This window comes from Mustela putorius, unplaced genomic scaffold, assembly GCF_011764305.1.
Source record: "Mustela putorius furo isolate JIRA1106 unplaced genomic scaffold, ASM1176430v1.1 tig00000129_pilon_pilon_pilon, whole genome shotgun sequence".
In the NCBI taxonomy this organism is placed as follows: Eukaryota; Metazoa; Chordata; class Mammalia; order Carnivora; family Mustelidae; genus Mustela; species Mustela putorius.
The window spans coordinates 5,817,610-5,840,917 of NW_025421290.1; the positions used below are offsets into that span (position 1 = coordinate 5,817,610).

A 23,308-nucleotide genomic window follows, 5' to 3' on the forward strand; every position below is an offset into this window, starting at 1 on the left:
TTTGGGATTCTCTCTAGGCCTCTCCCGTCCTGCAACCTTCCTAGTTTAGTCTCGAGAGAGTACCATAACAGGAAAATATGAAATGCCTATCAAGGCCTGTGGGACAAATGTAGTGTTTGGGGATTTGCTAGGGAAAATAGAAAAAAAGTGTCGAAGTAATAGATTTCAGATTATTAAAAGCAACAATATTTATATTATATGTTAACAGTGATATATCTAATAATATACATTAAGGGGCACCTGGATGGCTCAGTCAGTTCAGGGTCTGACTCCTGATTTTGGCTCAGGTCATGATCTCAGGGTTGTGAGATCGAGCCCCCGGTTGGGTATGGAGTATGCTTAAGGTTCTCTCTCTCCCCCTCTCCCTCTGTCCCCTGCCTCTGCTCGTGCTCTCTCTCAATAATAAATAAATGTTTAAGTAATATACATTAAGTAACATGGTTATATATTAAAATGAGATAAACTACATATTACTACATATATAATAATATAATTATTAACCAACATAGACGCCTGTCAAAATCATGACCTTGGAATTCTTAGGTCACACAAGGCCAGCTGAAATGTTGTTCGACTAGGAGACCTTGGAACAATTTGGCTAAAATGGGAAGCCCATATGTAATTGTCCAGAGAAATACTCATTATAGTATATACTATATAATAATGGTAAAATGTCTTATGTTTACTACCTTTTCCACACAGCTATTTAATTCTTCACTCAGAGCTTCCTTTTCTTTCAGCAGTTTTTCATTGTAGCTTAGAACACTAGAAAGTTTTTGCTGGAAGTCGGAGAGATCAGGACATCTGTGCAGCTGAAAGAGATAAACAATCCCATCACATCTCATGGGTGTGTTTATAAAGAGTATTTATAAACAAGGCATTTTCGTGGTTGCTGCTATTTCCTATCTATATAGATATTTCAGAGGACATATAAACTGAGGGGACTAAAATTAAATTCAACAGAATGCTCCCTGCTACATTCTCTCCACTCTCCAATTGGCTGCCAAAATGTCTGCCCAGAGAGATTCATGTAGACAGATACAGTTACATCATGGTCCTTGCTTTCTGTTTCACCTTCAGGCCAAGATAAGTAACATACCGCCATTCTGTTATTACTTTAACTTGTGCACATATATAGCACAGTACATTTTCCTCAGGCTTTTTTAACGAGAAAAAAATCTTTTTCAGAAATCTCAGTCAGGGGGCACCTGGGTGGCTCAGTGGGTTAAAGCCTCTGCCTTCAGCTCAAGTCATGATCCCAGGATCCTGGGATCAAGCCCCGCATTGGGCTCTCTGCTCAGCAGGGAGTCTGCTTCCTCCTCTCTCTCTGCCTGTCTCTCTGCCTACTTGTGATCTGTCTAATAAATAAATTAATTAAATCTTAAAAAAAATTTAAAAATGAAGAAATCTTAGGACTATAGAATTGGCATGAACAAAGTACAGTAAATCAATGCAAGGGCAAGTCTTAAAGCTAAAACAGTGAGTGTTTTTCAGTTTGTTCCATGTGCCCTTCCCTTTGGAAGAAGCCAAAACTGACTTGCTTCAGAAATGTTCAGCGTGGACATCCTTTCTACTGAAAACAAGACAAACCAAGTCTCTGTTCCATTTCAGCACCTAACTTACAAGCATGGACATTTTGAGCCAGATAATTCTTTTTTGGGGAAAGTGTCCTGTGCACTGGCGGATGGTCAGAAACATCTCTGGCTTTACCTAGTAGATGCCTGTTGCACTGCCCTCCCCATATACGAGTTGTGAAAGCCAAAAATGGACCTAGACATTGCTAGATGTCCCAGGGTGGGGGAGTAAGTCCCACCTCCAGTAACAACTTCTCTAAAGAGACTGACTGTTTCTTATACTTCTTTACCCTTTCCCATAGACCCTACATTTTTTTTTTTAAAGATTTTATTTATTTGACAGAGAGAGATCACAAGTAGGCAGAGAGGCAGGAAGAGAGGGAAGCAGGCTCCCTGCCAAGCAGAAAGCCCAATGTGGGGCTCGATCCCAGGACCCTGGAATCATGACTTGAGCCGAAGGCAGAGGCTTTAACCCTCTGAGCCACCCAGGCACCCCAGTCCCTACACTTTTAATTTCCCTCTGTTTCACTTGGCTTTCCCATCTTCAATTCTTTATTATTCATTATGCTTTTATGGTCATCCTTCTACTTCCTACCCTACGTTCCTTTACATTCACTTTAGGAATAATATGACAAACTGACTCTGAGGGTTGAATGTTGTCTTCAGCTGACAACAAATCCAGCATCCCTTACATATCTAAAGTCAGAAGGACATATTAAATGTATTTTAGAGTACCTGGGCTTTCGTTGACTAAAGGACCTGTCTCCTTTGCTCACTACCTTGCTTCCGCATCCCCAGACCCTCACAAAGCCTGTGCCATTTTTGGTGCAGAGACTGGTATGAGACTTCTGCTGATGCTACTCTTGTTTCTTTTCTGTACAACAGAGAATCTCTCACTCACGAAGTATTTTACTTGTACTAAGTCCTACAGAGCCACACATACTTCCTAGGTCCAAACTGTATGTCAGCAACAATGGGCGGATACTATCCCACTGTTGGGATCCAAAAGAGCCCAGGGGCCATAAAACACCTTCTACCAGAGGCAGACAGGCTTCACCATTTTTCCACTTCACTATTTATACCAATGCCTCTGTAAAAAACAGACAATAAAAATGTGCTGTATAATGTCCTCCCCATTCTGCTTTACTCCCCCATCCACTCCTCTTCTTCTGATCTCTAGCTTAGTGAAGTCACAAAACACGGACTTCTCGAGAATTGCTATGGATCTGGAGTCCATCATTAACCATCTTAAAGACTGCACAACAGATTTTCAAGAGATGAAGGAGAATAGTAAGCCCATAGTAATCAGGATGAACTTGGTAGTAACAGCTTTGGAATACTTATGCATCAACAGAAAGGCCTTATGAATTTTAACTTCTGGAATGTTTATAATGGCAGACAGCTTCTGTTACAGCAGAAGGCTTATACTTTGCATAGCAGCATCTGAGCTGAAAGGTTCTTATAAAGCTCCTATCAGGTATCAATCACAAGGCATTACGGGGGACACAAATTCCCTGGAAGTCTTACAATCCTATTAGGAAATCAAGACTTATCAGAGTCAAGTACAGATCAACACAAACAGAAAACTCAGTGGTAGAGACCCAGTATTTCAGCATGCAGAGGACACCTTTATTCTCATAAGCTGAACAGACACAAGCGAGAAAATTTTATAATCGAAGGATGTCATAATATCAAAATAAACCTTTAGTGAAGCAAATTAAAAAAAAAAAAAAAAACCAGAACCAAACTCTCCTATTCATAAATCGGGATTGCTCAAATCCTGTACCCACTGAAAAGTTCAGAATAAAGAATAAAATAGGGCAACATTCAGGATATAACTTTAAGGTGAGCCCTCTTTTATGTTTAAAATTAAGTCTTTGCTTGAAACTTTGAAATAGGCTTCTTAAAGCCAAGTTCACAAGTGAGACTGCATCCCTGATAATGTTCTAGAATCTACTCTTTAGTCCAGGATTGAAGCCTCAAACTTGCTGTAAGAATAAAGGGAAAGAGGGACGAGCTCCACCTGTGTCTTACAAACCTAAATGAATAGTTATTAAAGTTATGAGCGAGAAAGTCGCTTTCTTTTTAGATACACTTCTATTACTTTATCACCTGGCTGGAAGAAGGCAGAACAAACTTCTTAAACTGAAGTGGTTGTGACTGATTTGTAGTGATAGAACTTCAGTCTGCCACATATGTAAGTGACACACTAGAACAGCATTTAGAGAACTGGCAATTGGAGCCCTGTAAGTGGACTTGTCCTGCAAGCCCTCAGGACTCTGTAGAAAGGACATCCGGTGGCTGGAAAGCCAGACCGTCAGGTACCATATTGTTCTAGGAGCCTCCCCGATGCCCACTCCAAGCAGCAAACAGTCTTACTTGTTTCATTTGCTCCAGTTCATCTTTGAGAAGGAGGTTTTCCTGTTCCACGATATGAGTCTGTATTTTAACTTCAGAAAGTTCTGCCTCCAGAGAAGACACTAAAGTAGAGGACTAAGACGAAAAATTAGGAAGTCAAGACACAGGCATCTTCACGTAGCCTGGGGACACATACGAGGCTCACAAAAGGCAGAAGTCAGGGAACCCAAGCCCCAGTTCAGCGACACGCTCTGCACCAAAGCTATCCTCTGAAAGGCTGGGCACCTGAACAGTAGGAACTTGATTTCTGAGATGGGTTTTGCAAGTTTCTCCACGGCAAAGTTACTTTCTCTTGGGGGAAGATAGTTTGAGACTACAAAAATCATGTTTCTCCTGAAACTTCTGTTTGTTTTAGTTTCTCTCAGTGGATTTTGTCTACAACAGCTATTACCCTCGTGTTGGCCTGATGATGACCCTTTTTTTTTCCTTCTTTCTTTCTACATTCATTAATTGGAATTCTACTGTGAAGAAGAGCTGTTATTTCTCCCCCATTTATTTAATCAATTTTTAATATCAGGATGTGCCCATACATATTTCATTTTATATTTATCTTAGGCTATACTAGAATTATTAATTTTGTTGATCACACCATTCTAGCTTTGGCCAGTAAGAGCTCCTTCAGGTGGGGCTTTGTGTCCTTTTAATGTGCCCTTCTTTTTCTTTTTTAAACACTTTTTTCTTTCTGGAACCACGAGGTATTCAGGCTCATCTTGAATCTTCCCTGCTCCAGCCCTGGAATAAATCATTTTTCCAAGGAGCTCTGGTTTCTTCTATAGGAGAATGGTGTTTAGATTAGAAGCCAAGATTTGGGCACTCCATCCATACACACACATCTCTATCTCTGTGTCAATCTGTATATATACTAAGAAACATGAGTTTATACTAATGCCTCAAATTCCAGTCCAACACCAGAAGATAGTTTCCCCATTTTCCTAGTTGAAGCTTCCTTCTCCAAAAGTGAGAGATTCAGTTCTGTTGCCTATAATCTATTTACATATTTACTCACTTCTAATATATACAGTTTCAGAATTACTAACTTATCCCCCATGAGAAACACATTTACGGACTACATTATTGTAGCATTTGGGTACACTTCTATCTTTAGCCCTACAGTATGGAGTCAGATAATAATTTCCAAATGACTGAATTCTTTTCTTCCCTATCGTAATTACATTATCCATTTATAATATGGCTGGGTTCAATTCTTAAGTGTTTGTGTTCCATGTTGGTATCCCCTGCCATCTTGACTGATTCCAATTCTGTTTCTTTTGGGGTATGTGAAGAGTTTGGAAAACACTGCTATGATTCCTTGAGTCAGAGCTATGTGAAAAGATACACTCCCTTCCTTCCTCCCTTTGACACCATTCCCATTCCTCTCTTCTGTCCCTTTCCCATCTACCCACTATAGGTAACCTTCTCTTTAGTTTCTGGTTTATCATTCTTGGGTTTCTTTCACACAAATGAGCAAGTATATGTGTATTTTTTCGCGTCCCCTTCTCTCTTACATGAAAGAGGCATCCTATACTCTTCTGTGCTTTTCTTTTTCACTTAACAGTATGTCCTGGAAATAATTTCATATCAAGTAGAAGTCTCTCTTTCCTTCTCTCCCTTCCTTCCTTCCTTTTATAGCTAAATACTACTTTGAGCTGTGACTGTGTCCACATTTATTCAACCATTCTCCTATATATGAACATTTAGGTTGTTTCCAAGCTCTGTGCATATGAATATTCACACTGTTGGAGGTATACTTTTAGGGTAAATCCCTCGAGATAGTATTGCCGGGACAAATGGTAAGCCCATATGTAATTTTGATAAGAATTAGCAAATCTCCCTCCAGAAGGATAACCTCAATTTACAGCCCCACCAGCAATGTATAAAAGTGGCCTGCTTCCCCAAAGCCTTGCCAACAGAAAGTCTTATCTTTAAACTGTTTCCAGTCTCATAGGTGAGAAAAGATGTATCAGTGTTGTTTTTATTTGCAGTGTTCTAATTATGAGTGATTTGGGGCATTTTTTCTTAAAGATTTTTTTATAAATTTATTTGAAAGAGAGCGTGCATATGACCATAGGGTAGACAGAGGGAGACCCCGACATGGGGCTTGATCCCAGGACCCTGAGGTCATAACCCAAGGGCAGACACTGAACTGACTGAGCCACCTAGGTGCCCCAATCCATGGATTTTTAAAAGCTCTTTATACAGTAGGGATATTAGCCCCACTCTCTGCAGTATGTGATGTAAACATTTTTCTCCCAGTTTGTGAATTATCTTTTGACTTTATGGTATTTTTTTTTTACCACGAACAAATTTTGATTTTTTTTTTTTTTGCCTCTGGTTTATGAGTCATAGTTGGACAGCTTTTCTCTACACTAATGTTAAAGACAAATTCATTCATGTTTTCTTCTAGGACTCATGCAGTTTTGTTTCTGATATTTAGATTCCTTACCCAATTAGAGTCGGTCCTTATGTACTATACAAAATATGCATCTCATTTAATCTCTTCTCAAATGTCTACTAAGTGTTCCAGGAACCACTCATGAAAAAAAAAAAAAAAAAAAAGAGGGGCACCTGGGTGGCTCAGTGGGTTAAAGCCTCTGCCTTCAGCTCAGGTCATGATCTCACGGTCCTGGGATCGAGCCCCGTATTGTGCTCTCTGCTTGGTGGAGAGCCTGCTTTCCCCTCTGTCTCTGCCTGCCTCTCTTCCTACTTGTGATCTCTCTGTCACATAAATAAATAAAATATTAAAAAAGAAAAAAGAAAATTCCATCTTTACCCCAGTGATCGGAGAAGGTACCTTTGTTATATACTAAGTTTCCATCTGTGCTGGGGTCTAATTCTAGACTTTCTAGTCCATGTATCTATTTGCCCATTCATTTGCCGGTACCACACTGTTGTAATTATTAAGATTGTATATGTAAGAAATTTAACACCAGCATTGCTTTATTCCTTGGGATTTCCTCCCCCTTGGGCTGTAGGGCAGCTCTCCTCCGTACCTGGGCTCTACATTGTTCCAGTTCTTCTTTTAGGTGAGACTCTCGTTGTTTCCACTCCTCAAATGCACCAGGTCCCGGCTCTTCCTCCTCCTGGCAAAGCATTTCCGCCAGACGCTCATTAAGTTCCCGCAGTTCTTTCTCATTCTGAGAGTTCTTTTGGCTAAGTTCAGAGTTTTCCAAATCCAACTCTTGGTTTTTGGTTTTTAATTCTGAAATCTAATTAAAATTGATAAGTTTTAAAAACGAGTTACCCCATGTGTACTAAAAAACAGATATAGAGACTAACTGGTTTTCCCCCTCTGTAGATAAGGTTTTCTACATATATACGTACACATGTACACACTCCAACCCCCATCCCCATACTAAGAGAACGAATACAGTACTCGTTATTACAAATTCCATCAGTTGGGAAGTGTATGAGGAAGTGAGAGACCTTCGGTTCAGTCTAACTGCAGGGGGATAGCACTGTTCACAGCTGGGTCTGTCTCCCTCCAGACTGCTTTCTGTGTATATACAAAACTCAAATGCACATAGAGGTTTTTCTCCTCTTTAAAACAAAAATAGGAATCATTTCAGATGTTTGGACAACCTTTTTTCCACTTAGTCTCTTGCAGACTTTTATCTTTCTAAGTCAGTGCATTTAGAAACCACCAAATGCTCTGTTTTTTAGTGGCAATAGCATATTCTATGTTTCAGGACATTCCATAACGTATTTATCATTCCCACATTGACAGACATATAGGACAGTTATTATTCTTTTAATTATGAAGAAACAGAATATTCTTTTGAAAAATGATACCATTTTGTATTTAGGACCATTTCCTTAGAAGTGGGACCATTGGTTAGGAGGTCTGCATACACATCGCTGTTTGGAGAGAGATCCCAAAAGTGTCTTCCTCACAGTGCTACCAACTTATACTTCTCCCCAAAATGTATGAGTACACTGAGTTCTTCACACCCAGTTATCTACCTTTCAACTGGATTTTGCCATTTATTTCTAAGAGTACAGAATATATTTTGGATGTTAAGACCCTGTCTGTTTCAAACACAACCTTAAATGGCCTTTCCCTGCACAATTGCCTGTTGTGAGATTATACAAATTGGGTGCCAAATGGCACAAGCTATCAGAATATACTGTAATTCTATGCAAAGATATACTGATGAACCATTACTCTGTATATGTGAAAATTGTGTCCTTAACTTTCTGGTTTCAATCATGGTGATGAAAGAGGAAGGAGTTAACATTACATGAAAGAATGTGAGGGACAGAGCTAGTATTTCATAGAAATGGTTTCAGAGGTGTCATCTCCCCTTCCCACTGGTTATAAAGCTTATATTAAGCACTCAGAATCTAGAAGTAGTATATATATTATGATATTCACCAAAAAATAGAAACCTAGTTTAGAGTCAGCACGGGGTGAGTTTCCATTCTGGAACTCTGGATTTACAACTTTACTATCATTAGGTACATGCTCTTCCAGTAGCATATCCTATAAGTTTATAAATTACAAATAAGGAAAATTTCAGAGAATCAAGAAATACTGGGAAATACTAAGTATCTCCTTACCTGTTTCTTTAAACTTTCAACCATCTTCTGAACTGCAGCTTTTTCCTGTTTTACAGTTTCTATTTTTTGCCTAAAGGGACAGTGAAAATATAACCTAAGAGTTAGCCTTTAAAAGTTGAAGGAAGCAAAACAGTTTTATTCCTTGCAAAAATGCCTTAAGAAAATTTAAGTATATGTCTTACCACATTTCTTCCTGCGATCCATTTAATTTCCCTAATTTCAGGTTAGAATTGCTATCTTCTTCATTCAAAGTAGTAATTTCATTTCTCAAAATAGAATTTTCTTCTTGAAGCTTCTCAGATTCATATCTGAATTACAGAGATTTAAAAAAAAAACAAAACAGTTGTAACAAGGCAGTCATCTGGCATCTTTGGAAAATGCTTTCTAGTAACTTCCAATAAAACAAGTTTTCCATGCCAGTTAGAAAGAGAAGTCTAAATTAGTAGACTCTTAGTAATGGAAGTCAAGCTATGACATATTGATTCATTTCTTTTGGGAAGTTAAGAATTTCACGAAAAGACGTTAGGGAAGTGTCTCTAAAACACTTGAGCATAGAGATAGGAATTGAGACTCTGCCCACCAAAGATGCTAATTTTCTCAGTGGCAAGCATACTGCTTTGAGCAAATAACTTCATTTATCTCAGTTTCAAGTCCTACTTGCTCTGGATGGGAATAAGCCTATTACTTAAGCTTATTAGCTTTAGTTACAGGCCTCAGGTTTCCTAGAGAAAGAAAATTCACTACATAAATCAAAAGACCACACTGAAATATGTACACTCATGTTTACTTTGTCATTTCTTTTCAGCTCATTATATTCTGATTTTTAGAACTTCAAAATGGTCTGAAGAGGAAAAACTACATCCAGAATTACTTTGTTTCATATCAAGATATTTCAGAAACATGTAATATTTTCCAAGTTTTTTTTAAAAAAAAACAAATTTGTTAGAAGACAACTGCACTCATAGTATATAAAGTCAAGTGAGCAGTGGTTCAAATTAGTCTTATTTCTGTCTTTATTTTGAGCACATTTATTAGAATCTGATAGCTCTTCGATAAAATTCTACATTCTACGATAAAATTTTCATTGCTTGGAGAATACCAGCATGTACTTCAATTGCTACCAGTGAAAAACTATATGCCATAAGGCATGACCTTTTCCCTCTGTGAGTACAGGATCGGAGTTCTGACCTTGCCAAGTGAGTTAACAATACACAAAAGGCATTCTCCTAGAACACGTTCCGCCACATGACGAAAATAACACTGAGCCAAAAACCAAACCGAACCACTATCAATCCAAATGAGATGCTAGAGAGGAGTTAAAGACTTGACGTACACTGATGAGGCACACGGTTAAATGGCAAACACTCTCCACTCCAACATGGCAAACGAACTACACGCATCTCCTATGGGGGACAGGAGCGCCTCCTAGGCCGGGTTATTCTACTTGTTAATACGACACAGAAGCAGAAGGAAGTCTACAGTAGTGCTCTCTCCTTGAAGACTAGCGGGTTAGTTTCTCTAGGCAGAGCAAGCAGTGGGAGTTAGATGTGGTGAGGTGCTCTCGGGAGTCCGGGGAGCTTAGAAGGTACATACGTTACCTCAGAAGTTCAACTTTCTGTTGCATCTCACTGCACGTGCTTTGCAAGTCGTGCATCATGGCCTTCAGCTCTTCCTCATTTTCTCCTTGGCAAGGTGTGTCCTTCTGCCTAACTACAGCAGTGACTCGCTCCCTCAACTTCCTGGTCAGCTCCTGCAGCTTCTCCTTCTCCAATTCTAACTCTGCTAGTGTGGCCTGACGCTGCAGGTGTCTGTCTTGAAGGCCTAGAAGAGTGGCATCCTCCTCCTCCGATATGACCGGGCTCTGGATGCGGGGCCTTTCTCGACGTGTCCGGATCGTTCTGCGTAGCCAGGAGATCTCACGGGCCTGTACTCTTTCCAGGAGCTGTGTGTTCTCCTGCTCGAGGTACTGGTTTTCTTGATAATGTTCCTCTATAACATGGTGAATGTCCGTCACCTTCGCCGCACGCTCTTCTGGGTTCTGACGGAGTTCAAGTACCTTCCCGTCTGGCGGGGCTCCCAGGGCAGCAAAGGGGGCCTCCCGGGAGGAGATGCAGTCCCGCCTCAGCCCGGCGCCAGCCTGCAGCTTCTCTAGCTTGCCCCGAAGTCTTAACACCAGAACATGCAGCTCCTGGTTTTCTCTTTTGACCTCCTCGTAGCTCTTCTCCAGGCTAAGGAACGCGTCTGTCACCTCGGCCGCCTTCTGGAGCTCGTCCTGCAGTTTGAACACTTCCGAAGCGAGTTCTTTGTTGCTCTCTAGGGCTTCATCGTAGCGCAGCTCGGTCACTCGCAGCTCCTCCTGGAGGCAGTCATTTTCCCTGCTGGCGTCTTCATACAACAGCTTATACTTGGGGGAGGCCTCGGGGATTCGCTCAAGCATTTTCAGTTTCTTCTTCAGCACACTAACATCAAAGAGCAGGTCCTGTTTCTTTTCGGAGGCTCGACTGCAGTCTGCGCGTAGGATCGTCAGTTGTTCCTTAAGCTGACAAATCTGATTCTGCAGGTCCCATGTCTCAGTCCTGGTCCCTTCGCTATTTTCCAGCTCAGAAAAGCTCCCCATCGATGCCTCAGACTCCTGCATCTTGACCTCCTGTCTCTGAGCAGAGCTCGTCCCTGGACTGCCCAGATCCCGGGTCTCATCGTCCGGGAGGTCACTGAGGACGCACCGTGGGCTTACACCTTCCACCTCTTTCATCTGGTTCTGCAGCAAGAAGGGCTCTGTTCGTTCCACAGAGTTTCCAAATAAGCCAGTCACTGGCTCCTCTGAACAAGAGGACGTTACCGACCCCGGCTCTAATGTTTGCAGCTTCTGTCGCAACCTCGAAATTTCTGCAGCCATTTTCACATTTTCCTTCACTGCTCGCTCGTGAGCTCTCTGCAGGCTTAAGAGGACATCTCCGTTCTCTTCCAACAGCTGCTTTCCTTGCTGGAGCAGGGACATGGTTCCACCTCCGTCCGCCTCCTCCCCTCCTGCTGCCTGGCAGCCAGACTCTCTCCTGGATGAAAGACAGGCCACCTGCTGCATTTCCTTAATTTTTTTCTGAAGCCTGGAGATTTCGGTGCTCATCTCCGCCCTTTCTCGGTCTGCTTTCTCACAGGTCACTCTGTGAACACTCTCCATGGCCTGAAGCTTGGACGCCATCTCCTGCCGCTCCCGGTCCCGTTCCGTGGCGAGCTTCTCCAGCTGCTGTCTGGCCAGGGGCTCTGAGGCCCCGGCCCGGCCCGGGACCAGCTCGCCATCCCTCAGCTCTCTTTCCCGACTGCTCTTCAGCTCAAGGATCTGGTCGGACAGGAGGCTCTGCTGACTTGCTGACACGTTTCTGAGATCTTCCAGGTCTTTGAGAAGCTGCTCCCTCTCAACAACCATACTATTCAAATGTTCTTTGTAGGTTTTCTCCAGCATCTCTCTCTCCTGGGTGAGGACCAGAGAGGTTGCTTTCTCTCTTTGGAGAGTCTCCTTCAGCTGCTCCTGGGCTTCTGCGCACTCCTGGGTGAGCTCGTCCTTCTCAAACTCCCACTGGGATCTCTCCTCACGCTGTTGCTCCAGGAGCTCCTTCAGCTGTTGGCAGTAGCGCCCCTCCAGGCTCCGCAGAGCGTTCTCACATCTCTCAGTGACTTTCTGACAATCAGCCTGAAACTGGGCTTCTATCTGACAGGTTCTTCTATTATACTCAGTCTCCATTTTTTCCCTAAATGTAGTCAACATACAGCATTACTGAAACTGCCACCAACTCCAGAAGGAAACAAAACACATTTTCCCATGCACAGAGGAAGCTGCCAGGCAAATAAATTTAAATGCTTTCTTAAAACGGTCTTCACTTTTTCCTACATAACTGATTTCTACAAAGGCAGGATCTCATTTCTGAGGGCTAAGACGGGCAGCCATAATCAATTTATAAGACCTACCTCTCTGTCTGCATTTAGAGGGAAAATTGAGACACGGACTTCCTTGGCATACTCCTGGGTATATTTGTGTGTGGAAAACGTAAACTGATACTTCACATCAATGATCAAATGCATATTAACCTAATCTGTAACTTGGGAAATATATAAAATTCCTTCATTTTAATTAAGTACACACTGGAGGACAGTAGTCCTGTAAACCATACCTATTAACACAATCATTGTTTTTCCTTCTTGTTTAATAAAGCAGCACCCAATGAATCAGAGTATGAAGCATCAAATCCTTCACATGTGCCTGAGATTTCACGTGAGGAAGGGAAGCACAAAGCAGCAATTCATACTTTTGGCAGCAACAGAACTTTACCCAGAATTTAGCTCACAAATAGCGTTTCTCAAACACAATAATTATTCTCATCTGGAACCTGAAAGGATACTTGTTGATATAAGAAATATAGTCTTTGAAAAAAACAAAACAGTTCCAATAATCCCAGGATAGGCTTATGTCAAAACAATGACAAAATGGGCTGTGAAACTAAAGAGCCTAGTCAAAGTCACCCTATGTGAATGGAACTTCTGGTGCCCCCAGGGACGGTGCCCCCAGGGACAGTGCCCCAGGTTTCTCCATTTCCCCCTATTTTCTTACCTTCCCTCTTGAAGTTCCCTTTGGTGTCTCTCCAAGAGCTCTTTTCGCAACTCCTCTTTCTCAAGAGTGTGCTTCTCCATCAGGCTTTTAAGCTGCTCCTGGTGAAACTGCTCTAGTTCCTGAGTCAGGCCTCTCACCTTCTCTTCTGTCCAGGCGCCATTTTGAATGAGTCCTTCTCTCTCTCGGTTAAAGCTTTCCTCTGCCTGCTCCAGGTGAGCCTTGAGGTCCAACTCATGTTCCAACCTCAGCTTCTCCTGCAAGTGAGTCTTCTCCTCCTCCCATTTTCTTTGCAGTTGTTTTTTCTCGTCCTCATGTCTGCAGATAGTTGTATCTTGTGCCTCCTTGAGCACCACTGCCTGACCCTGAAGTTCTGCTAGTTCACTTTTAAGGTCACTTATTTGTTTTTCCAAGACATGCACTTCATTCTCATACTTTTGCTTCATGTTCTCTTGCTCCTTTTCATAGGTGACCTTGGTTTCATCTAGCTGCTTTTCATAATGCTGCACCTGAGGTCAAAAAGCAAAACCACCACAGTGTTATTCAACTCAAGGCTTTGGAAAGGTCAAAAAGCAAAACCACCACAGTGTTATTCAACTCAAGGCTTTGGACAGAGGCTGTGGCCACTTTTTGCCTATGAGACATTCTTCAGTTTTCCCATTTTAATGACTTAAAAACATGTCAAACAAGATATATTTAAGTCAGGCATAGTTTGCTTTCCTTTTTAACTTCACTGAATCTTGTTATTTATTAGAGATGTTATTTATTTGAGAGTGTGCACACATGCACATGAGCAGGGCAAGGGGGGGTGGAGCAGAGGGAGAGAATCTCAAGCGGACTCTGCACTGAGTGGGGAGCCTGATGCAGGGCTCCATTCTATGACCTGAGCCGAAATTAAGAGTCTGATGCCCTACAGACTGAGCCACCCAGGTGCCCTGAATTTTATTATTTTCAGAACAACTCTTAAAAAAATGACTAGACTTTCCCATAGATACCATCTGTCTTCCCATGCATCCTGTCCAGCTGTAAATGTAGGGACTTAAAATACTTAATTAAATTCAAGCATTTCTTGAACACCTATCACAGGCACTCTGTGGGCCTTGTGGGGACCCAAAGTGAGATAAGATGTAGCCCTGCCATCCAGAGGAAACCACCCTAGACATGGTTTTGACAAGTACAGAGAAGTATACAACAAGGCAGAATGAAAAATATAAAAGGTCTAGGAAACAGAGATACATTGTAACCTGGAGATCCAAAGACAGAAAAGAAACCACATTTGGTCAAGGGTATTTAGGAATGGGTTCATGCAAGAGGTAGCATCTGATATAAACTCTGAAGGGTAAGGAGACTCTTAAGAGTAGGAAAGAAATAACGTAGTATGTAATAGCATGAACAAGAGAGGACAGTTCAATGGAGAACAGCGAACTCCTGTTTTGACTAGAGAAGAAGGTAAAAGAGAAGACTAAAAGTATAAGTTGAAGCAACACGGTGGAGGGTTTTGGAGGCCAAGATTCAGAACTTGTACCTAAGGCTAGCTATATCAAAGGGCTTTTTTGCTTTTATTAAGATGTTTTGCAACCAGCTAGAAATAATGTATTGGCCTTCAAGTTTCATGCTTGCTAGGTCTGAAGATAATACATTTTGGAGAAACTCTCTCCTAGGAAGAAAAGTCCTCAGGCTCTGCTTATGAAACCATCCTGAGCTATCAGACGCAAGAGGAAATGTATAGAAAGTGATGCTCTATGAGTAAAAAGAATTAAGAACGTCCTTCATGCAAACGCTTGTCAGAGTTCAAAGAAATGTACAGGATAAGAAGGACTTACTTTATCTTCAAGCTCCAGTCTCAAGTGACACAAGTCCCTGTGATGTTGTTCTTTCATCTGTTCAATGACCAGCTCCGCCTCGATGCTCATGTTCAATGGATTGCATTCTTCAGAACTGAGCCCTGAAAACACATGGGATCTGTTGACCCTGTGGCAGGTTCTTTCAGTAACACAACTGGCATCTGAGGAAGGGATGTCCAGCTTAAGGGATAATTTTTAGCCTAAATTACCACTAATGAGATCTACTAGGAAACCATCAGAACCCAAGAGGCTTCTTGTTTTCAAGCATTAAAAATGAAGGTGAATGGGCAGTACCGTAAGATTCTTTCATGGATAGACCATGTGCCAGACCTTAACAGAATCTATCTTTTTGTGAAGTAGGTGGGTAGGGGTGGAAATTCTTGTTTAAAGATGACCTTCTTAATGAAAATGCCATGGAGTGAAGTAATTCGGTGACACCAACCCTCCTTCTATCCCATCCAACAAATACTACGGGACAAATTAGCAGAGGGGCAATGTGGAAGAAGGCGCCTGGAGGCATTACCTTCATGGGTCAAGATCTCCAATCCCCCACTCAGTTACAGAAGATCGAGTATTATAGTATTGGTTCCCTATGGTGCAAGTGGAACGCCATTTTCAATTATCAGCTCAAATTTCATTAATACAGGGCACCAGTTAGGAACCTAGATATAGGCATTTTGGGAGAAAAATTCTCAACTCATACATATGGGTTCACTTCCTCAACTGCCCATGATGATGACTGAGAACAACACTGAAATTTGAAGTGAAAATTGGAGGCTGAGGCAGTACACAGACAAAATGATGATGTCTAGGGGCGCCTGGGTGGCTCAGTGGGTTAAGCCGCTGCCTTCGGCTCAGGTCATGATCTCAGGGTCCTGGGATGGAGTCCCACATCGGGCTCTCTGCTCGGCAGGGAGCCTGGTTCCCTCTCTCTCTCTCTCTCTCTCTGCCTGCCTCTCCATCGACTTGTGATCTCTCTCTGTCAAATAAATAAATAAAATCTTTTTTAAAAAAAATGACGATGTCTAATACTATGTGGAAATCTCTGAAGGGAGGGGATTCAAAAAGGCTTTTCGTGTGGGGGCCCATAGGCAGATAGGAGAAAGAGCCCATCTGGCACCTGGGATTGACAGTCTTGCCTTGGGGTTTCTTTTCATATATTGTTTCTTTTCAGGTGGCATAGGCCCAATGTGAGAAGTGATACTTGGGGTATAAGCCTCCCCAAGATGGCACAGCTTCATACGCCTATGAGGAGAACCCCCAACACTATGAAGAAAGTCCCAGAAAAGCTTTGAGATGCATCATATGATCAGCTGGGTTCCATCCTCACACTACAGTAAAGCCACTGATCACATACTCAGAACCACAGGAAAGGTCTTCCACTCTGTCCCAGTCCCCTCCCCAATCCCTTATTTATTCTAGAATGAATAGATAAAAAGAGGAATAAACAAACCTTCTAAGCACCTGTACTTCTCTAGCAGTGGGGAAGACCATAACAGAAGAATTTATTATGAGCCCTTTCTGAAATGCAAACTCAGCACAGGAAGGAGGAAAAGAGCTAATAATGAATGTAGCAGGGCTAACTCTGCCTTTCTACCTCACCACTCAAAATCCTCCTCACAGGCACAGTCAACCAACCTCTTGTTTTACAGAGGCAATGCTGGTATTTAGCACAGCCAGCATAAGAAAACCAAATTCTGGTTTCTGCTTGGCCTATTCTCCAAAACCATAACCATACTGCTGAGGCACTCAATAAAGGGAGGACTCTGCAACAGCTCAGTGTCTGAATTCTAATGCTCACAAGGCCTTAGACTCTCTGAATTGTGGTTAGTTGTTTTTGTTTTGTTTTGTTTTGTTTTAAGCAAAACAAATATCCTTGTGGTTTGATTTTTCCATTCTTTTGTTGATACACGTAAAAATCAGATAGAAATATTTTCATAAAGACTTTAAAGACAAATGAAAAAACAGACCACAAGTGAAATAGCTCAAGAAAATAGTACTGCCAGGTTTTGTTTTGTTTTTGTTGGTTGCCAAAGTTGTGCAATTTTACAACAAACATGGCCCTAAAAGCAAAAACTGAAGCCCAGCCTCTGGAAAGATGATATCGAATGGCTTACCCTGGTCAGACTCCATGCAACCCCCATTAGCATCAAGTTCTTCGGACAGTGAGTTCTTCAAGGGAAGTCTCAACACTTTGCCTTGTGTACGAAATTCTTCCAGCTCAGACTGGAGTTCATCCACTTGGTCTTGTAATACCTTGAGTTTAAAAACCAACACTAGTCTTATATGTGACAGCAAAAGCACAAGCAGCAAAAGACAAAATAAACTGGACATCACCAAACAAAAAACCTTTTGTTTCCAAGGGTATCATGACAGTAAGAAGACCACCCACAGAGTGGCAGAATAGTTTTTGCAAATTATGTGGTCTGATAAGGGACTCGTAACTATAATATATGAGCCTACAATATATAGTTACTACAACTCAATAATAAAAAGACAATCCATTTAAAAATTAGGCAAAGGATGTCAGATAGATCTTTTTCCGAAAGAGGGATGCTGATAAGCCCTTGAAGAGATACTCAAAGGCTTCGTCATCAGGGAAATGTAAATAAAACACTCAGTAAAGTACCACTTCATAACCCCGAGGGATGGCTCGACTCCAAAAGCGACAGCCAGAAGAACTGTTGGCAAGGATGTGCAGAAACTGGAACACTCATATTGGTGGGAATGTAAAATGGTGCAACCCTCTTGGGAAAAGTTTGGCAGTTCCTCCAAAGGTTAATCATGCAGTGATCTTCTAACCCAGCAATTCCTCTCCTAGCTAGATACCCAAGAGAAATGAAAATCTAGCCACACAAAAACTTACATACAGATATTCACAGCGGCATTATTCATAACAGACTAACCCCAATGTTCATCAACTAATGAATGGGTAAATAAAACGTGTGTAACCATATAAGGGACTAGAACGCAGCAATAAAAGGAAGGAAGGGCTGATGCATGCTACAACAAGGATGGGTCATGACAACATTATGGTTAAGTGAAGGAGGCCAGCCACTACTGACCATGTATTATATGATTCCATTTACATGAAATGTAAAGAACAGGTGAATCTACAGAGACAAAAAGTAGATTATTATTTGCCTAGGGAGAGATTATAGCTAAGTGGAGTGGGAGTTTCTTTTTGGGGTGATGAAAATATTCTAACCTTGATTATGACAATGATTGTATAATTCTATGAATATACTAAAAGATACTGAACTGTACACCTTACATGGATGAATTGAATGGGTGAATGGTATATAAATCTATTAAAGAAACACTTAGTGAATTTGGGGATTTTGGGGAGATAGAGAGGACAGATTTTACTAAAGAAATCATAACTTTGAAGATCTATAAGGAAAATACCTCTCTTTGATTAGAGCCTAGAGTCAAAACTTAATTGTAAAAGTGGCACTAATGTTTCATTTCTTCTTTCAAAATGTGCACATGTATTTCCGGGGAAGGCAGCCCATGAGCGCCCTTATAAGGATGTGATTGTTTTCCTTGTTTCTGCATGAGTACAATTTTCATCTAAAGTAGTTATTAGAACTGTTATATTTACCCTTGTTAAGAGCCACAAGTGTTTGTGATTTAAGGGAAAAAAAAATCCCAAATTCCTAAACTTAGGAGAGTTACTTAAAAAAAAAAAAATCAAAGATTCTTATTATTTATAAGGACGTTTTTGTCTTTTCTGGTAGGACTGTATAAGGATTTATTGGCTGAAGACTTGAGTGGTTTTGCTTCATTTGCATTTTGTAAATAAAATAAGGAATGTATTCAGAAAAAAAACCCCAAAAACCACAGGACAAAGCAAATTATATCTGATTAGGTCTGTGGTGTTTCATTAAGTAAGGCTCATTTTGGATAAGTCCATCAACGTGACCATATATTTCTCCACTTGGAATGAAATGATATTCTCCTCTAAGCACTAGCAATTTCTGACCTAGATAAAACAGACTTAAATGCAGTTTGCATGATTTCCTAATATTTTTGGGATACAGCTAACGTTTGGGTTAAGTGCTTCCTAGATCCAGGCTCTGTTCTAAGCACTTCACAAATATTCACCCATTGACTCTTCACAACAAGCTACTGAGCGGGTACCCTCATGTTTCCCGTCTTACCAATGAGGAATTGAGGCGCCCACAGATTACTAAGTGACCTGCCTATGGTCACTAGTAAATGGTGACATGGGTCTTGAACCCCGGCCCTCCTGCACCTGTTGGGTTCTCCTTAGTCACTCACCCTGCACTGCTGCTCATATTCGTTTCTCATCTGGGTCAGCCTCTCCTCTTGCAGAAAGAATTCAGCACTGCTGGGATCAAGGTCACCAAACTAGAAACAGAGAAAGGGCATGGTTTTCATTTTCCCCAAGTATCTCTCTTGGACCTTTAACCCACCAAAAGCCTCAGATCCTGGTATTCACCCAGAGGATGGTCTCTTGACCCAGAGGATGGTCTCTTGAGTATGAAAGGAATGTGATATTTAAGCAGAACATTACCAACTGCATGATGGGAAGAAAATACTAGACAGATGTGTTCAGCAAGGGCAGGGATCACGTCTCAGCGCTAGGCAGTATTTTCCCTCGTATCCAAGCTCTGAAATTATATCCCTGCCAAACCTACGGCCTCCTTGAGCCATCAAAATACTTCTCTACTAGAAATTTCCTTGGGGGCGTTGCTTCTGCACTTTTGAGTAAACTACATTTTGGGCTGCATGTCAGGAGATCAAATTTAAACAGATTTACCTTTTCGGCTAGCACGTTTTCCAAATTTCGCTGGAGTTTGTTTGTCAGATTCTCATACTCTGCCAACTTTTCTGCATTTTCCAGAAGCTCATTTTCTAGACGACTGTTCTCCTGAAGAAATATGGAGAAATTAAATGGGCACAGAATTAAAAATAAGCAAAGTGTCGAATCTTTTGGGAGGATGCATAAATTAATTTGTGCTCTAGATTGAATTTGTTCATCTTGAAAGTTTCAGTAGATTAGAGAGGACAAAAGTAAATATAAAACACTGATATTTGTCTTTTTTTTTTTTTTTAAAGATTTTATTTATTTATTTGACAGAGAGAGATCACAAGTACGCAGTAGGCAGAGAGGCAGGCAGAGAGAGAGGAGGAAGCAGGCTTCCCGCTGAGCAGAGAGCCTGATGCGGGGCTCGATCCCAGGACCCTGGGATCATGACCTGAGCTGAAGGCAGAGGCTTAACCCACTGAGCCACCCAGGCGCCCCTGATATTTATCTTATAACCCCAAAATCTACCTCCTCTTTCTTTGACCTTACAGAACGATGCTGTCTAATATGGTAGTGACTAGCAGTCACATGTGGACTTGAAATGTGGTTATATGAGATACACTCTAAGTGTGTAAAAGACTCACCGGACTTTGAGGAGTTAGTGCAAAAATGCAAAATGGCTTAATAATACCTTTTATATCTTGATTATGTGTCAAAGTAATGTTTTGGAGATACTGGATTAAATAAAAATAATTCAGGATTAAATTCACCTGTTTCAATGTGGCCATTTGAAAATTTGAAGTTCCATATTTGGCTTGCATTGTATTTCTATGGGCTAGTGTTGCAATAGAGTATTTATTGACATGAAAAACATTCTCAATATATTGTCAAAATTGGTAGCAGGATATCTTGTTCATCTGATAGCAAAAAAGAACTCAGAAAAGTTTAAAAGGAGAATAATGAACATTGCTTTTATTTACTGATGATATAGTTTGATTTATATTTATAATTTTATTTTGGCTTAAAGATATAAAAGTTACACATAAAGATTTTTCATTACTTGTATGTTTAAATTATTATAATACAATAATACATCAACTGATGTTATAAAAGATTTTTTTTAACCTGTATGTATAATAATTGTTAGAGAGATTTCTAGTCACACTTGCTAAAAATAAATAAATAAATAAATAAATAAATAAAACCTCCCAGACGTGCATTTTGACATATGTTCTGTTCCAGTGTTAAAGGCTGATTGGAAGAACATTATTTTCAGAGTATATTTTGCCAAAAGAATATAAAGCCAGTATATTTTTAATACATTCTTGTTCACACCCTCACATAGCAATATGGAATAAAAAAAGAATGTGCTTGAAGTTTTTTTTTTTCCTTAAAAAAAAAAAATCACCTTCTCTCAAAATGCCAGTTCTAAAACTCTAATCTTTCAAAGTATGTCTAAATTTAGATGTCAAAACAGTTAGGAGTGATCTCTGTGTATCAGGCCTGTGCTGGTCCTCTGGAAACTAACAAGTCAGATTCTGTTACTGACCACAAGGAAAACAGTCTGGACCGTGGGGAGGGAGACAGATATAGATACAATCATCTACGATGCCTTATCTTCTGGCAAGAAAAAAGCAAGCATCATGGGAATGAAAAAGTCATGCAGTCGGCCATGTTGGAAAAAGCAGTGAAGGAGCCTAAAAGCCCACTGAGGAACCGAGACAGGTGAGGGCAGGTGGGGGCCTACTGGCAGGACGTGCAGCTGGAAAAGCAGGAGGCCAGGCTCCCTTCCAGGGGCCTTCAGTGCTACCAGGCTGCACCTTAAGGGTAACAGCATGTTCTTTAGTCAGTTCTTAAGTGAGGTAACTCTGGTGGCCGTATGGGGGTTGGGTAGATGGAGAAAAGGTGCACAGAGGTCAGCTGAGAAATTCTGACGAATTTGAACCTGTGCAGAGGCTGCAGACATGAAGAGGAAGGGGATAAATCTGAGAGACCTTTCAGAACATCAACAGGTCTGAGAGACCGATGAATGAGGACGACTGAGGATCTTAAGCTATTTAACATGGTAATGATGGAGACCAAGGAGGAAATTCCGAAAAGGAACCAATTTGATGGTGAGAGTGGGAGAATTCACTCAGTTTTTGATGTGTGGAGTTTCAGGAACAATATTTCATATTCTATGTATATTTATTACCTTACAAATGCCACATATTTAAATATGCTCTGAGGTAGACATCACAATGACACCATTTTGGGGCATCAGGAAACAGGTTGGGATAATGTGACCAAACTTTTCCAGTAAGTAGTGGTATCCAGAATGGAACTCGGAAGTCTGAGTCCACAGCCAACCCCCTTTAGACTACACTGTACCATATCAGAGTCCAATAAAGAGAAAGATTGCTTCTTCTCCTGAGACACAGGAAAGGAGAGGAGGATGTATAAGGCAATAGCCATATTTGGAAGCAAAGAAACAAAACTGTTGAGCTGTGTGTGGCAGGAGACAATACTATCTGCTCTGACCTGGGGTAGGAGACAGGGAAGGGAGAGGGCATTGACCAGGTGGAAGGGGGAAGAACAAGATACACTAATCAACACTGTCGGCAAACCAGAAGCCTGGCTCCTTCTGAAATCTGGATCCCAGCAGGGGCTTGGCCATGTCCGGGTCATGACCAGCAGGGCAAACTTCCAGGAATCCTGGGACTCAGTCATGTACAGACCCACCCTCTTATAGAGCCCTAGTTTTCCGGCAGTATCCCCAGCAGGGACATAGGCCAGAGACCTTCCTAGGAGGATTACCTTTAAAGAGAGAGCAAGGCGGTCCCGGATGTAGTTCTCTTCTGTTTTTGCCTTTTCGATTTCCTGCTCAAGTTCCAAACGCTGCTTGCCCACCTGCTGCAGGATCTGTTCTCTCTCCTTCCGGAGTTCATTCTTTAAGGCTGCTATCCGTTCCTTATACTCTTCATCCAGTTTCCTGTGAGAAGGGAAGACCAACGAGCTGCCATCCAATCCCTCGGAGGCCTCTGCAGATCCACCAAAAATGGAAACACAGGGTCACAGAGATGGGAACCTCCTTAAAGGATCTAACATGCCCTGCTTTCCTCTAGGCTTGACTACACCTACATTGCCCCAGCCCAGGTGTGGCCATGCAGGTGGGCAGGCTGAGTCCCACCTCGAAAGGCCAGGGTGGCAGGAGGGAGGGCTGTGGCCCTACTGGTCACACCTGAGGTTGTACTCATTCCGCCGCTCTATGGCTGCATGGTGATCGTCCACCTCTGAAGCCATGAGAGTCTTGAGCTTCTCAGCCTTGTCCAGATCTGACCGTAGCTTCTCCTTTTCTCTGACCACTTGGTCAACCCGCTCCCTAGAAGGAGAAAGAGAACAAGTTCAAGAGAAACTGTCTTGAAGCAACAAGGAGACCCAGAAAGGTTCTCATCTGGCTTGCTTCGACACAAAGCCAAAACCAAGACAACCCAAACCCTTCCAAAACAGAAAGACATTTCCACGACCCCCTTCAAAAGCCTAACGCAAATCTAAGTGCTAC

The 23,308-nt window shown here is 41.6% G+C and overlaps 1 protein-coding gene across 12 annotated transcripts in view; it reads right to left on the minus strand.

Moving 5' to 3' along the window:
* NIN (ninein) overlaps nucleotides 1-23,308 on the minus strand; it is a 97,575-nt gene that overhangs the window by 22,154 nt on the left and 52,113 nt on the right. For 10 of the 12 annotated variants that reach the window (XM_004738754.3, XM_004738756.3, XM_013056061.2 and 7 more), the window contains 13 exons: nucleotides 22,988-23,128; nucleotides 22,564-22,738; nucleotides 19,780-19,890; nucleotides 19,278-19,367; nucleotides 17,111-17,249; nucleotides 14,973-15,094; nucleotides 13,153-13,658; nucleotides 10,148-12,295; nucleotides 8,732-8,857; nucleotides 8,550-8,619; nucleotides 6,983-7,198; nucleotides 3,954-4,067; nucleotides 690-812 (listed from right to left, as the gene is read on the minus strand). In XM_004738754.3, the coding sequence (XP_004738811.1) occupies nucleotides 690-812; nucleotides 3,954-4,067; nucleotides 6,983-7,198; nucleotides 8,550-8,619; nucleotides 8,732-8,857; nucleotides 10,148-12,295; nucleotides 13,153-13,658; nucleotides 14,973-15,094; nucleotides 17,111-17,249; nucleotides 19,278-19,367; nucleotides 19,780-19,890; nucleotides 22,564-22,738; nucleotides 22,988-23,128 (4,081 nt within the window). The remainder of the gene's footprint in view (nucleotides 1-689; nucleotides 813-3,953; nucleotides 4,068-6,982; nucleotides 7,199-8,549; nucleotides 8,620-8,731; nucleotides 8,858-10,147; nucleotides 12,296-13,152; nucleotides 13,659-14,972; nucleotides 15,095-17,110; nucleotides 17,250-19,277; nucleotides 19,368-19,779; nucleotides 19,891-22,563; nucleotides 22,739-22,987; nucleotides 23,129-23,308) is intronic. The other 2 variants (XM_013056068.2, XM_004738764.3) reach the window with 2 other exon arrangements.